This window comes from Poecilia reticulata, linkage group LG20 (genome assembly GCF_000633615.1).
Source record: "Poecilia reticulata strain Guanapo linkage group LG20, Guppy_female_1.0+MT, whole genome shotgun sequence".
In the NCBI taxonomy this organism is placed as follows: domain Eukaryota; kingdom Metazoa; phylum Chordata; class Actinopteri; order Cyprinodontiformes; family Poeciliidae; genus Poecilia; species Poecilia reticulata.
The window spans coordinates 17,143,479-17,158,863 of record NC_024350.1 but is presented as its reverse complement, the minus strand read 5'-3'; the positions used below and the strand labels follow the sequence as shown (position 1 = coordinate 17,158,863).

The following is a 15,385-nucleotide window of genomic DNA, read 5'->3' as shown; positions in this document are numbered from 1 at the left end:
AGGAAAGCAAATGAAATTGATGCATATAGTGATATCAGTTTGAAAGAATAATTTGTTCTTTACCATTTTCTAAAAATATTCAGATTTTACTTAGATGTGTACAAGAACTCAACAGATTCAACAATGTCGATACGCAAGAAAGGTCGCGCGCTCTGTTGACGGTTAGCATGCTGAGTTAAAGTACGAGAACTTATTTTAGCAATTATAAAAGTTGTGTTGTATTATCGTTGGTTAATTCTTCGTGAAAAAACTAAATATTTAGCAGATTCTTTCATTAGTATTAAAATGGTATCACTTTTCTTCTTAAGTAACAAAGCTCTGTGGCATGGAAAGAAAACAGGCCACTGCAGGTAGAGTCCACATAACGTAACTTTTACAGTCTGCAACCAGTTTAACTATTGAAACGTTTTTGTTTTTCCAATCTTTTCCGCGTCTATTGACTGTTCCCTGTAGTTTCATAATGTACAAGTCACCCAGAGGATGTTTAAAAAAGAACGACAAAGTTTGTCTCGCGCTGCTGTCGCTAAAGTTTGAAAACACAGTTTGCTTTAAGAAAACTTTAACTTTTTAAAATTCTTCTTTTCCTTCTTTTGCTTTGGTCCCACTAGATCTCAGAGTGGAACATTTCTTTCCGTGAGTTTTCAGTGGGGATCCTGTAATCCTGTCAGACTAGATTAACCTGACGGAACCAAACACTTTTACTTTTACCTTTTCTCACATCTGCCAGAAGAGGCTGAGCTAAACTCATTACTCTTTTTTATTTAATCTTAATTATTCCTTTTATTTGGGTTTTCAGGGTCAGAATTTGTATTTCTAAGCTCCTTCGAGTGAACAAAAGTGTCCATGAGACATTCCTCCACTCGATGATGCACTGACACATTTACAGCTTCATAAATACTTGTACTACTGTTGTCACGAATCTGCTGACTGCTCACTGCAAATAAAAATGTGGATATGGAGAGAAATGTGAAGCAGTGAATAAAGACATCAGTTTTGACACAAGCTTGCAGGATGGAGGGAAAACACTGGAAACATTGTCAGTCTGTCTGTCTGGTAAGTTTCTTAAATTTACGTATTGGAAGTGGAGTAAAAATTATTAAAACTGGACATAAATCAAACAGGGTATCTGAAAGTCAGATGCAGGACTTAAGACCAGCATAGTACGAAATGTTGTTGTACTCTGTAGTTTGATACTTCATTGTATAAAACATGGTCTAAGAATAGAGCCTTGAGGAACTCCATGTGAGGCCTTTGGGCGCTCAGGTCAACAACTGCTAAATGAAGCAAAGTAATCCTGATAATTCAAGTCTTTCTTAATGAAAAAGCAATAAAACTGTTGATACATTTCATTTTTTATGATTTTTGGCACACTCACTCAACATATATGGGTTTTAGAGAATTTAGTAAAATATTAATCCAGTGTGAAGAAGTTAGGTGAGAAAACAGAGACTTCCTTTCTCCTTTTATCGCCCCTGTCATTAATTACAGACTTAATTACACTAAAGCTATAAAATGACTGCTGTTTAATATCGCAATCAGACTTCTTATTAGTTGACTGTTGGAGCAATAAATATTTTTATGCTTTGTTGCCTTCCAAATTTATTGAGATGCTACCGTGCTGTTTGGAAGAAAAAGACTAAATCCAGTCCTGACTCTACTGAACAACAACTACTAACATTGGTTTGCTGGTTGAATACTGCAGCCACATGGCATGAGATCAACCGTGTCTTGCTCAAAGACAAGAGCTGAAACCAACCTATTGATTGTAGGGCTGAATGTTCCAGTGGGAGGTGGAATGAGTTATTTTTGTCTCCATGTGGCAGGGACTGAAACGGAGGAGGAAAGGAGGAAACAATACCTCGGAACAGCAGGAGATTCAGGTGCCAAGCACAGCAGAGTAACACCTCACCAAGCAACCAAGCGGGGTGCAACGCGTCTGTTTATGCATGTGCTGCGCCTGAGTCAAGTAGGGACTGTAGACGGAGAGTGACAAAGACGGCCGGAGAGGTGCTTGGAGTCGATGAAGTGTCCGCTCTCTGGTGGCTTTGAGAGGCGTGGGTGTAATAGATTAAGCTAGTGTCTCGGGGCTCATCCCAGGGCTAACCCTGTCCTATTAGGAGTGGCAGCGCAAGTCTTTTGCAGTCACTCGACTCCACTGCAGTGTGGACAGAGCTGCTGGCGAACTACTCAAATGGCACTCCACTGTTGGGAGCGACCGAGAGGATGGAGATGCTCGGAGGCAGCCAAGGACACAAACCGATGTGACTGATGGCAGCACAATAAAGTGAGCATCTCTTCTCCACAGTGTTAAGACCCCCCGGTACTCAGAGGAACATGAAATGGCTCTCTGGGGCATGTGAGCTTTGCTTAGTGAAAGAGAAGCTGTTTTTTGCTCTGTGTTCGCTCGTCCGCCGATGGCAAAATATCAGTCAGTGGTCTTTAGTATTCTGCAATGTTCAGGTGAAATTATCAGTTTCCACATTTTGCTGTATTACAATCACATTTCAAAACATTTTTTTTCTTTATTTTATGAGATAAGCACCCAAAGTACACTGCAAAATCGCAAAATCTAACCAAGAACGTTGGTCTAGTTTCAAGTACAAATATCTTAGTATACTTGAAATAAGACAAAATAACTTAAAAGTAAGCAAGATTGTTTTAAAGTCAACCATTTTTTATGAAAAAGCACATGTTCCATTGACTTTTTACCACTTTTATAACATATTATAACGACAAAATATTTTGTTATAGGTGAATTAACAAGTACTTTTTCATCAATTTAAGAAATTGACATAAAACAAGCTCCTAAATCTGAAGGTTTACTTGTAAGTCAGCACATTTGAAAATAAGACAAAACTAATATTTGCAATAAAAATTACACAAAAATACATGGTTAGATTTAGTGTTTTTTAGTGATTGTAATAATTGTAAGCTGGATTGAAATGAAGGCAGAATTTTCACATTCTTTACCAATAAAATGTGTTGGATATGTACATTTAGTCAAATTTACTCTGGATGTAATTCCAGTGCAACCAACCGCCGTCACAATTTAACAAGTTACAAAATAAATCTCCACATGTGTGTAATTTATTCAGAACATAAATCCAGCTGCTCTGTGAAGGCCTCAGTGGTTTATATGCAACATTTATGAATGAACATCATGACGAAGATCAAGAAACACACAAAACAACCCAACTTGTAACACAGCCTCAGGAATAAAACAGTGAAAAGGTTAGTTAGGTCAGAGGTCAATCAAACGAATAAACGTCTGAGTAAATACTCATCGCAATTAACACAGTGTGGTGAAATATGGTGGTGGCAGCATCATTTTGCTTTGAAGCAGCAGTTCATCCTGAAAACATCGTCGTTTTGAGCGTGATTAGCAGAGAGTAGCCAAAATGAAAAGCTGTGTTTTCCAGTGAGGAGTGTCGATGCTGAATGTGGGATCAAAGAGCTTGAAATTTGGAGAAAATTAAACACCCCAACATCGCCTTTAATGCTGCCGTTTGGAGTTAGATTTTGGCTCACGCAGCTGCAATTAGAAGTCTGTGATATTTTTGGCGTGTTTGAATTTGCTTTGAGTTGCTCTCAGCGGATAAATCAAGGGAGGGGGCGTTAATGATTCATAAGTGGTATTGTAAATATATAATACTCTGTTTAAATAGATTTAAGGTCGCACAGTGCATCATAGATTAAACATAATTCTGGAGCTTTTTCCAAGCCATTTAATCCACAGCCTCTTAGAGAAATGTATTTGCTAATGATGACAGAAAGCCGTCCTGGTAAGTCAGGTGAGAAATGTTTACACGCCTCTCTTTGGCATGAATGTCATATTAGTTCTGAGGTTCAGACTTGTTTATATGGGCCGCTCAGTTTGTGTGACATGGATAATAACTCTCATGGCGACACACTGAGTTAGTGTATCATATGTAGTTAGTGGTACATATGAGAATGTTTTGTTGCAGAGCTCTGAGGCTCTCCATGGGAAACCTTCAGCTCAAGTGCTCTTGGATTTTGCAGAAATTTGGCAATGAAGTACGTCAACAATTCCACCTCTGAATGTTTCAAAACAAACAAAATGAAGGATGTGGCGGGGCCTAATCAAACTCTGCATTTAAATTACTACTTTTCTGATGAGGCCATGTTGGTTTTATTTGCTTTTTTCTACCTGAAACACAGAAAATTACCATTTGAAAACTGCAAATTGTATTTTCTCTGGTAAAAGTCTGACGTTCTGGAAAAAATTTAAAATCTGTTCAGTGGGTAGGTGTTTTGTGTACAAAATATATTTATAGTTTTGACCTTGTCAACTATCAGTAATGTGCACCTAATTGTTGTTTTAAAAATCAATGCATGCTGTGTGTTGTATAATCATTTCACTCTGAGGTTCAAAGAAATCATTACAAGTGCAAATTAATATGGTGTTCATCCCGGGGATGAATCTCTGTAAACTTCTGACCGTGTCTTAGGTTTGAGAAGATTATCGGATTCAGGAATTGTAATTCTAAACTGAGCACAGCGCTGAAGTGAGAAACCATTAATTATGCATTTCATTCTGGTTCTTCGTTCCCTGAAATAAACAGTAACCAGAGAAAAATCTGCAACCAAGATTTGAGAGAGCAAAGTGGGAGTAAAACTTGAGTTCTTGGACATTTATTCCAGGACAAACTGTCACTGTTTTGGGAGTCTAATGATGTAAGGACTGTTTTATTATGTTTGAAGTGTAATACTGTAGCGGAGAGAGCGTGATGCGTTGATTAGTCCCTTGTTCTAAATTAACTAAATCCCTCGGAACATGGCAGGTTCAATTGGAAGGGGGGAAAAAAGCAGCTTCATTCAGTGGCACTTCCAGTGCAATGAAGGTGCACATTTACATATCAAAGGCTGCAGCACCATGTCTGGAATTTCAAGTGTGTTCTGTTGTGATGTTGAAGAGCAGCAGCACTGACATGAGAGGAACTTGCTCTGTCCTCCTTACAAATTCCACTGTTGATACACTTCCTTGTTATGTCCACAGTAACACATGAAAGGTGCAGAGGAGCCCAGGCTGTAATGAGACGCTTCAAATGCTCAACTGAACACGGAGAAGGTGCATGCATTTTGTTTAAAGATAACACACGTGTGGATCGGTGTTAACAGATACTCAAATGGTGCTGGATTGGGAGTGAATAAGTAGGTCATCTGCAAGGAATGGGGAAAACATGCTAAATCATTTCTGCAGTCTGAACAAATGGCCTTTTTCCCCCTCCTTTTATCATTCTTCCCTTCTTGGGAAATTTCCCCCATGGCCCAGCTGATCTGATTTGAGTCCCTTAGTCAAGCGTTGACACATTAGCATGTCTTCTCATTAACTTAGACTTTGTCATTATCCCCTTCTGGTCCCATTTTATTCCAATTTAACAACAGATATACCAGACATACATGCACCATCATGCATCTCAGACACATTTAAAAGTCAGTGAGCCTCTTAGCATTAGCGTTTTGTTGTATGTAAATCAGTCCATAGAATGTGTTTGGAGGCTAATCATGCAGCCAGTGAACCAGATCATCTCCATATTCCCACAATCAAAACCTGTTTTGATCAAATCTACATGTGAAAAATACATTAACAAAAATATAGGAAGTCTACGATAAACTTTCTTTGTCCATCAAAAAACATTTAAAAACTTCCAAGATTTAAAAGGAAATTATAAGTTTGATTAAGTTTGCCTTAATCAATATAATAAATTCAAAACTTTTATATGACAATCTTCTCTACTATAGGTAAAGGCCATCCATTGGTCCACTTTTTAAATCATTTCTGATTAACCAAATTTTGGGATTCAATTCCACTACTTATGCTGAGGCCTGATTACTGCATAAATAAATGAGTCAGATAAAACCTGTCTGACAACATTAAGTAGGCAAAAAATAAAAATCACTTTTTTTGATTGTTCCGAAGTTAGTGTGTTTCGCAAAACTGCAAAGGAAACACTTTTTTGCTTCACACGGGTCATGTGATCAACAGTTACTACTGGTGGAAACCACGAAGAAGACGACAGGAAGTGGTAGGAGGACGATGGAGCAGCATGTTTTTTATTGACTTACCATGTGAACAAATTTATTCACGTGGGATTTTAGTTGTTACTTATTTATAGGAAACACCGCAACTGTGATTTTTCAACATTAATGTAATATCGACAAAGTTTCAACAAATGAAAAAGCAGCTACATTTCTGTGATTCTGTAAAGAGCGTGCCAAATTCCTCAGTTGACTAGTTGTCAATCTTTAATGCCAATTGTTGCAGTGAAAGGAGAAACAGACTCTCTAAACTTGGGTGGTGATTACTTCTTCACATAAAGCCATGTTGGGTTGGATGGCTCTGAAACATACTGTACGGGAGACAAAAAAGCAAAAACAGAGTAAATCTCTAATGGGGACAATGCTTTATTTTCAGCACTGTATACACAAACGAATCTGTCAGCAGGAAGTTCAGAACACCAGCTGTGTTTGTTCGAATATTTTAACACCATAAAACACACCGCAATATTGTCCTCTGGCAACTGGGCTTTACATGGAAATTAGAAGCTCATATTTCAGTCCTAACTGAGGTGAAGCACCAGAGTTTCTGCGTCTCCCTGATGAGAAACATGCTAATGAGGCCTGGTGTTCACCTCCTGCTGTCCACAATCCCTTGCATCGCCCTGCCTTCTCCATCCTCCCTCCACCTGCGCACAGATTTCAGCTGAGCTAGGCAGGATCATCCCCTGGCGTCCGTTTTGACTCAGCATGATCTATGTATGATGCGCTTATAACACAAAAACCCAGAGTGCATTGTCATACACATTCCAGGCGTAGTGGCTTTACCTTCTTTTCCAGGCTGTCTCGACGTAAGCTTTGCATAATGAGAGGAATTTGATTACATATTTGTGCATTTATTGCAGTCTGAGTCACTGCTTTTAGATGCAGACTTCCAGGAAATCAAATGAACTGGCTCTGAATGCTGAGATAATAACTGCTAAGCAGTCTTATCCTACTTCGTTGGTCTAACTTGATTGTCACGATCGGCATTTCACTGCAACGCATGCTAAATTCAGTTTGTACACAGCGCTATTGGTTTGTCTCCTGTCTGTGTCGTCACTCTTTGGGAGATATTGAAGGGGACAGAGTGAATTTCCTCCTAAAGGATCTTTTCTCTGGGCCCTGCCAGTTGCATTTGGTGTGCAATCAAACCAATCACAGCAGTTGATGGTCAGTGATTGCTTTCAGATTGGCTTGCCTCCACATAACTTTTTTTTTTCTTTCCTCCAGTCGTTTTATGGACCCCTGCTGTGAATGTGAGGCGAGGTGGGACAGACAGAGGGTTAGAGATGCACCTGTTATCACGGTGGAATCACAGCTTCACAGCCTCGCTTCAGTTCTCCTGATTGGCCTCTAATCAGATGGCTAATCCATGCAGATAAGCCATCCCATTTATTCTGCATCACAAGGCGTACAGTAGCTTGTAAAGATATTCAAACCCCTTGAAGGTTTTCACTTTTTGAAACGTATCAAAGGGGCATCGGTGTGACTGGAGGAGGAGTTCAGATTCCTTTGGCAGTTCTGATTTTTTACTTTTCAGTTCTGAATTTTCTCTTGAATATTTCAGATATGCTTCACAAAAAAAATCTACAAATAGGTGAATCCAGGAAAACTGAACCACATATAGGGAAAGGGGGGATGCACTGTAGATGCACTGTAGTTTATTTGAAGGTATCAGCACACAAGTGGTTTAATAACTTTTTGGATTTTTATTTGGGAACCATTATTAAAACAGTTTTATTCTAGGATTGCATATAACTGCAAAAACACAAACATTTACCAAGTATTTTCAATCTAGTTTCTAATGCAAATATCTTAATACTCTTGACATAAAACAAAACTAACTTACAAGTAAGTTTTCAGCAAGATGTAGTAGTTTATTTTAAGTAAATAATTATTTAATATTGATAAAAGTTCGACTGGCAGATTATTTAACATTTTCCCCATGTTGTAAGTGAAATATTCAGCCAGTGGAACTTGTATTTTTTAATCAATATTAAGAAATTGTTGACTGAAAACAAGCTTTTATATTTTACTGAACAGTCTAAGTTAGTTTTGTTTTATTTCAAATGTACCAAGATATTTGCGCTAGAAACTAGAACATAAATACTTGGTTAGATTTTGTGTTTTTGCAGTGCAAATCTTCTCACCTTTACTGCAACGCCTCTACTTCTGATTTTGAAGACAAATACATAAATGTTTTTCTCTGTGTAGCATTTAGCAAACAGAAATCATTGTGATCATTCTAGCTGACCTAAAGCAAGAGAAGTTTGGTTTGATTTAGCTTCACACTGAAAGAGAAAAAAAAAAGGTTTGTTTGGTGTATGTAAACTTCTGGCTTCGACTCTGCGGTTGTAATGTGATAAAATCAATTTGAGGCGAGCCCTGCACCTTCTTCTCCATCTCCATCTAACAGTTGCTGTCTCTTTTCATACTCACATTTCGCAGCACCATTACCAGTTGTTTTCACTCGCTGTCTTCCGAAACAAGAGAAGCCCGAGTCCTGGGGCAGGGAGATAGCATTGCTGCCATGGCGGACATGTTAGTCAATTTGAAGTACACCGAAAGGGAATGTCTCTCATGTGACTCCGGGCCAGCAGAGCATGACCAGCTGCTAGCTCGCCCAAGTATGGTCGGTCACACATGACGGGGCAGCAGACAGGCAGAGGCATGAGCGCGGGTTTCATTGCTGTCAGATGTGAGCACCTCAGCTGCAGACATATTGTGGAGGCAAATTCCTTCCCCCAGCTTTTGACTAATTGACCCTGAGTCGACGTGTCAGAAGCCTGAGGAGAAACAAGATATGAACTCGGTTTGGAGGCTTCTGAAAGTAAGGTGAGGAGTTGCTCAACCAAGTAACAGCAGCTTGACTTTTTATCGCTCTGAGAATGGAAATCTGACGTTTAACGTTTTAGGTTGATGATTGATTGGTTGAAGATGAATGAATACTACGTTCAAGCTTTTTATAGCAATCTGATTTGCAAGTCTTTTGGGGGATTGCCTCCTCCTTTGACTTTATGCATCTAGAAATAGCTCAAGCTCAGCCAGGTTGGATGGAAATCACCATTAAACATTATACAGCAAAAACAAAACATATTTTTCATCTAGAGTCTGGTGCAAATATCTTAGTGCAGTTGAAATAAGAAAAAAACTAACCTACAAGCAACTTTTCAGAGAGATATAGGAGCTTGTTTCATGTCAGTATTTTTGAAAAAGTACTAGTTCCTATAGCAGATTATTTCACCTACGATAAGATATTTTTTCCCCTGTTATAAAGTGGAACTAGTATTTTCTCATCAGTATTAATGATTTATTGACTTAAAACAAACTGCTATACATTTATAGAAAGTATTTTTGCCTCGTTTCAAGTGTACTAGAAACTAGACCAAAAATACAGGGTATAGTTTTTGCTACATATTCCCAATTGGATTTAGGTTTGCACTTTGACTGGTCCACTCCTTTGATCTTTCCCATCCCATTGTAGCTTTGGTTACATTGAGCATCACCTACATTCCTAAAGTCTTTTGTCGCCTCTTCTAGGTTTTCTCCCATAACTGCCTTGTGCTTTTCACCATCTGTCTTCCCATTATTTTTAACCAGCTTCCCTGTCACTGCAGAAGAAAAGCAGCCAATGTCGCTACAGCCATATTTCACAAGTGAGATGGTGTGTTCAGGGTGTTGTGTTGTATTAGTTTTGCATATGAACAAAACAAAAGTTACATTTTTTTGCTCATCCATCTTCTTCCATATGTTTCCTGTGTCTTCAGCATCTTTAAATTAGGCTTAGTGTCCAGTGCCTCTCACCCAATGACCGCTGGTTCTGTGCAACTTTCCTCATCTTTCCTTTCAGCTTAAATCAGGGATATCAAACTCATTTTCATTTTTGGCCATATCAAGTTTGGAAATGTTCTTAAAGGGCAGATTGTCGCAGAATATATTTATATATAAACTTGAGTTTGCGATGTGGTTTAGGCGAATGTCCGTGGTTTTTGTAGGTTTGCAGTTGTGCCACACTGTGTTTTATGTTGAGCTTAAATTGCAGAATAATTAGATCACTGGCGTAGGTTTGTTTTAGAGGTACTGGAATAAAGTTGTGGATAAAAATGAGACTTTTCAGATTTTTGCTGCAAAAATTAACCATTTATCATTTGTCTTCCTACTTCAGATTTCTGCAAAACTTTGAGCTGGTTTATCACATAAAATTCTAGTAAAATACATTAAAGTTTGTGGCCATATTGTGACAAAATATGAAACAGATTAACTTGTGTGGATATCCTTGCAAATCGTGGTTATCTGGCTTTTTAATGGTGTTAAAAGTTAACGGCAGTCAGAGGACAAACTGCAGTCAGTTAAGACTCAGAAGGACTTGCAGCACCACTTGAAGAGCTCTTTACTCTCAGCAAGTGAACTCCACATGGAGAGGAAATTAGAACACAAGTGCTGACACAGTTCACAAGATTTGAAATTAAAATGTACTCTGTTGATGCAACCTGAACGGTTCTGTTTTCTGTCTTCCTCTCTGTGTTTGTAGCCGCTGGACTATGAGACCAAGAAGGCGTACACCTTCAAGGTGGAAGCCTCCAACGCTCATTTGGATCCACGATTCCAGAGCTTTGGGGCTTTCAAAGACACAGCAACAGTGAAGATTAACGTGTTGGATGTGGATGAGCCCCCGGTGTTCAATAAGCCCTCCTATGTGATGGATGTGTACGAGGACACGCCCGCGGGCACCATCATCGGGGCGGTGACGGCACAGGATTTAGACGCCAGCAGCAGCCCAGTCAGGTAAAGTTAAAGCTTTCACAGTGTTTTAAAACAGGTTGATATCATTAATCATCTTCTTTATGTCAAAGTCCCCAAGAAAACCATTCAAAAAGTTAAAAGTTCAAGTATTGAAGGTGCTGAAAGATTGGAAAAGACGTAAGAATTCCAACTAAATGAAGCTGCATTTGATGCTATGAAGGTTAATTTGAAACTCATAATAAAAAACTTTCAGTTGGTTGTTTAAGTCACATGACTTGGACTGGAGTCATTAACATTATGACATTAGACATGACTTCAATAAGTGTTCAGATTTCTGACCTAACTTGGACTTGCACCTTTTTACTTGAAAAGGCTTGGCCAAAATCAAAAGTTAATAATTATCTAGTCAAATATCACACATTTAAGCAACAAGTTCAAAGAGCTTTACATCATAAAAATATCAATTTCTTTTACATTTGACAAATATCAAAATCATTAAGCAAGCAAACAAATGTATTGATCACTGTTTCACTTACTACTAATCTAAGGCAACTTTAACAAGTAGGTTTTTAGCCTTGATTTAAAGGAACTCAGTGTTTCAGCTCTTTTGCAGTTTTCTGGAAGTTTTTCCAGATCTGTGGTGCATAGAAGCTGAATGTTGCTTCTCCATGTTTGGTTCTGGTTCTGGGGATGTAGAACAGACCAGAACCAGAAGACTTGAGAGGTCTGGAGGTTGATACAGCAACAGCAGATCCGTAAGCCGCTCAGTGATTTATAAACTAGCAGTATTTTAAAGCCTATTCTCCTAGCTACTGGGAGCCAGTGGAAGAACTGGGGTGATGTGCTCTATTGTCCTGGTTTTAGTCAGAACACCAGCAGCAGCGTTCTGGATCAGCTGCAGTTGGAGGATAGATTTTTTTAGGCAGATTTATAAAGACATTGTTGTAATAATCAGTCCGACTAAAGATAAATGCATGGCTGAGTTTCTCTAGATCTTTCTGGAACATCAATCCTTTAATCCTGGAAATGTTCTTCAGGTGATAGAAGGCCGACTTTGAAACCGTCTTTATGTGACTCTGAAGGTTCAGGTCAGAGTCCATCACTACACCCAGATTTTGCACCAGATCTCTAGTTTCTACCTGTAATAGCTGAAGCTGTGAAAGTTTTGGCACATCCACACATTTATCTGTTCAGTGCTTCGATGGGTTCAGAGTCACCAAGTGAAATTGTATTGAAACTGTGTATTATCTGTGTAGTTATGGTAACTAATCTTAGTTCTTGTTGTAATACGAGGCAGTGGGAGCATAAAAACTAAAACATTGTAATGTGAAAGACTGGTAAAAGATTACCCTGCGTTCATCTTATTTTTTTAATTTGTCATTAAAGTTTTAGCATTCTTTCCACAGAGGAGTTAAAATTTCCACTTTCTTTAAAACTTATTCAGCCTTTAGAAGCTTCACTGCAGGACCAAACCTCTTTTTCTATTCAGTGAGGATTAAAAACCAAAAGGGAGAACGACTGTGCCATTGCAGCCTGTGATTGAAGGTTTTAGATCTCTAATTCATTCATCAACGTCCGCAGTCTTCATTCATCAATGTCATCACGGCTTTAATCGTGAAAGTTTTGTCAGCTTTACTCATCAGTTTGAGAACTAATCAATCTATGTAGAACATTTGACTCTGTCTTGTAAAACCCTGCTAGCGTCATCTTCTGGCAGGTCAGCAATTGTCGATGACACGGTGTGACACGGAGGGAATATTCAAGCTTTGTAAGTGGTCTCATTATAAATGCTTGCACCTGCACACACAAAACAAGGCGTTTCAGCAAATAAGAGAGTGGATTACTGTGTTTGATCATTGGTTCAGAGAGTGGCTATGTCTTTCACATGCAGATGAGGTTTTTTTCCCTTGAAATCTTAAGATATTTCTCTTACAAACTCCCCAGATATCACTCCTTCAGAAACCTTCCATCAAGGCCAAAGCTCTGTTTTGCGATTTTTAGGAAAGTCTTGAAGTTTTGCACTGAATTTCAATGAAAGCCCTAATTATCTATGTTTAATAAAGTCTGGCCTGGTTCTTTCACTCAATCCAAATGAATAAAACAAACCAAAAATAGTATTTGTCTAATTTTATGCACAACTGTAGCAACCAATAAATGACACAATTTCAGCTTTGAATTTGATAGACCCGATTAATCGATTAACGTTAGAATGATCACTCGTGTGGATGCAGAAGTTTTGGCAGCTTGCTTCTCTGCAGCATACTGCCGTGTATTAACACAATGCAACAATGGGAAGCCATCAGCAACGACCTTAGAGAAGCAATAAATTAAATTTCTCTCTTCACCTGTGATTGCCAGTAAACAATCAAGCAGCGAATATCAGTTTAAGCAGATTCTGTTTACTGAAATTTACCATAAAAAAATGAAGCAAATTTCCTCATCTTCTGTGAGCCATAATTAATTTTTTAACCTATCCCTTGGAAAGGACAGAGAAGACACAGAAGGTGTGGGAGGATGATTTACACAAATGCTAAAGTTTTTTTTTTGCGCACATTCATAATAATCATGCAGCTACTGAGTGTAAGACCAGCTACAAAAAAAATATTTTAAACCAAGTAAAACGTATTACATGGTTAGCATTTAAAGTTGCATTTTCCATTAGTGATAAACATAATTGGCGCGGCTAAAGTCAGTTTATTTTTATATTTCCTGGAGAATGTAGACCTTTTACTCTGTCAGCCAACATTTCAAAATCCAACTTTCCTGTTATCTGCTGAAAATGTTAAGAGCGCATATTTTGTTTCCGCATTTTCTTTCAAATATTATAGATTTGCTGAACAGAAAAATCAGAAAATAGGTCAAATTTATGCTAATAATTTAGAGTTTTATTACACATAAACATTTGCAAACAGTTAAATCCTTGAATACTGAACTACAAATAGGTATCCACTTAACGCCAAACCGTGAAGGTTCTGATTTCATCCTTTATTCTTTTCCATTTTAATTACAAAAAAAGTATGAGATTTAATATTTAACATAGCAAAATGCTTTTCCTCTTGAAGATAATCTATTTGGACAATGAACTCAGTTTTGTAGAACCAACATGCTTCATTAAACTCAAGTCACACTCTTTCCAAGTCATTCTCTATCCGTCTGTCTTTCTGCCTTCGTGAGCACTTATAGGACATCACTACCTCCTTTTTTTAAGCCGTAAAACATTCATCACTTCTGGATAACAATAGCCCATCCATTGCGGAGACAAAAGAAAGAGTGATTTAAAAAATGTATAAGGACTACTCACCACTTTTACAGTGTTAAATTGCTTCAGGGTGATGGGTACTCAGTCTTAAATGGCTGAAAAAGAGGAAATACCTGTTGCATGATGAGCAGTTGTTTTACTATTAATATTTCATCACGAGGAAAACAATAGAACAGCGGAAGCGGAGATTTGTTCAACAAGAAAAAGCTAATGCCCTCTGCTCTGTGGATCTCCACTTTGTCTCCGGTCTTTAAATATTCATCAGTAGCACAGATGACATTGTTATTTTCTGCGTTCTTCAGAGAGCAGCCTTGCATTGTAGGCTTCAAAACAATAGGACTCCATATGCCCTGTCATGCATAGAGAATCATGCTTTTAGACTTCAAACCAAACCCATTCGGCTACTTAGCGCTTGAAGTTTTTCTCCAGCTCGGAATGCAGAGTTGCATTGTTGGGTTATTCCTATAAAAGTTTAGGTTTTATATTGTGATAGTAATCCTAAGAATTACAAGACAGCAACACTCCAGTCTCCAGTCCAGCTGACTTTGTTGGATTGGGAACCAAAACTGCAACATTTGTCACACTTTCAGGCACTTTCACGCTCTACTGTGTCAAACAAACCAAACTCTTTGAAAAAACTGTTCATCCCCTCGCCTTTGATGGCGCAGCACCAAAAACTAACGAAGAGAGCAACATATAAACCTCTGAAGAGATAATGCAACTTTTTTCTTCAGGAAATATAAGCAAACGCTGAGCGGCGCCAGATTTTAGTGGTTGTAAGATTTATCTTTTGTTTTTGATAAAGGACCACAAACCATTTCTCCTGCTGTCGGTAAGCTCTCACGTTTGCCATATTTACCCAGAATGCACTTGGCTTCCTGCTTTTGGAGCACTTGCCGGTCCGCTCAAATCTGTTCACTTCAATCGTGCACAGACCGAGATTTGTAGGTGGGCCAGAGTTTGGATCAGCGTTTGCACATCGACACCTCCCCATACAAATTGGTCTTTCAACATAGAGTTTAATTTAAGTAGACTAGACAGGAATGGAGAAAAGGTCTGAATGAACCATGAAACATCACCTGTAAGCGTGGAAATTATACAAAAGCACACCTCTTCTTTACTGAAATTATGTCCTGCGTTTGGTTTGATGCTCATATAGAGGGAAGGAACTTTACTGCTCTACAAAGGAGGAGATAAGAGTAATTAATTTTCATATCTACAGCTGTCGCTGCCATGGACTCAGAGCTAAGGAGACTCTTCAGATCTGTGATTTCTCTTTTTTTTTTACAGCTGTTTATCAGTTCTGCTGAATTAACTCAGATC

The 15,385-nt window shown here is 38.4% G+C and overlaps 1 protein-coding gene and 1 long non-coding RNA gene across 4 annotated transcripts in view; one reads left to right on the top strand and one right to left on the bottom strand.

Annotated features, from left to right (window-relative positions):
- Window positions 1-15,385, bottom strand: part of LOC103456690 (uncharacterized) — a 65,667-nt gene that overhangs the window by 17,852 nt on the left and 32,430 nt on the right. The gene's annotated exons all lie outside the window — the stretch shown is intronic.
- LOC103456689 (cadherin-12) overlaps window positions 1-15,385 on the top strand; it is a 151,306-nt gene that overhangs the window by 111,727 nt on the left and 24,194 nt on the right. The window contains exon 7 of the mRNA XM_008396402.2: window positions 10,592-10,845. Within this exon, the coding sequence (XP_008394624.1) occupies window positions 10,592-10,845 (254 nt within the window). The remainder of the gene's footprint in view (window positions 1-10,591; window positions 10,846-15,385) is intronic.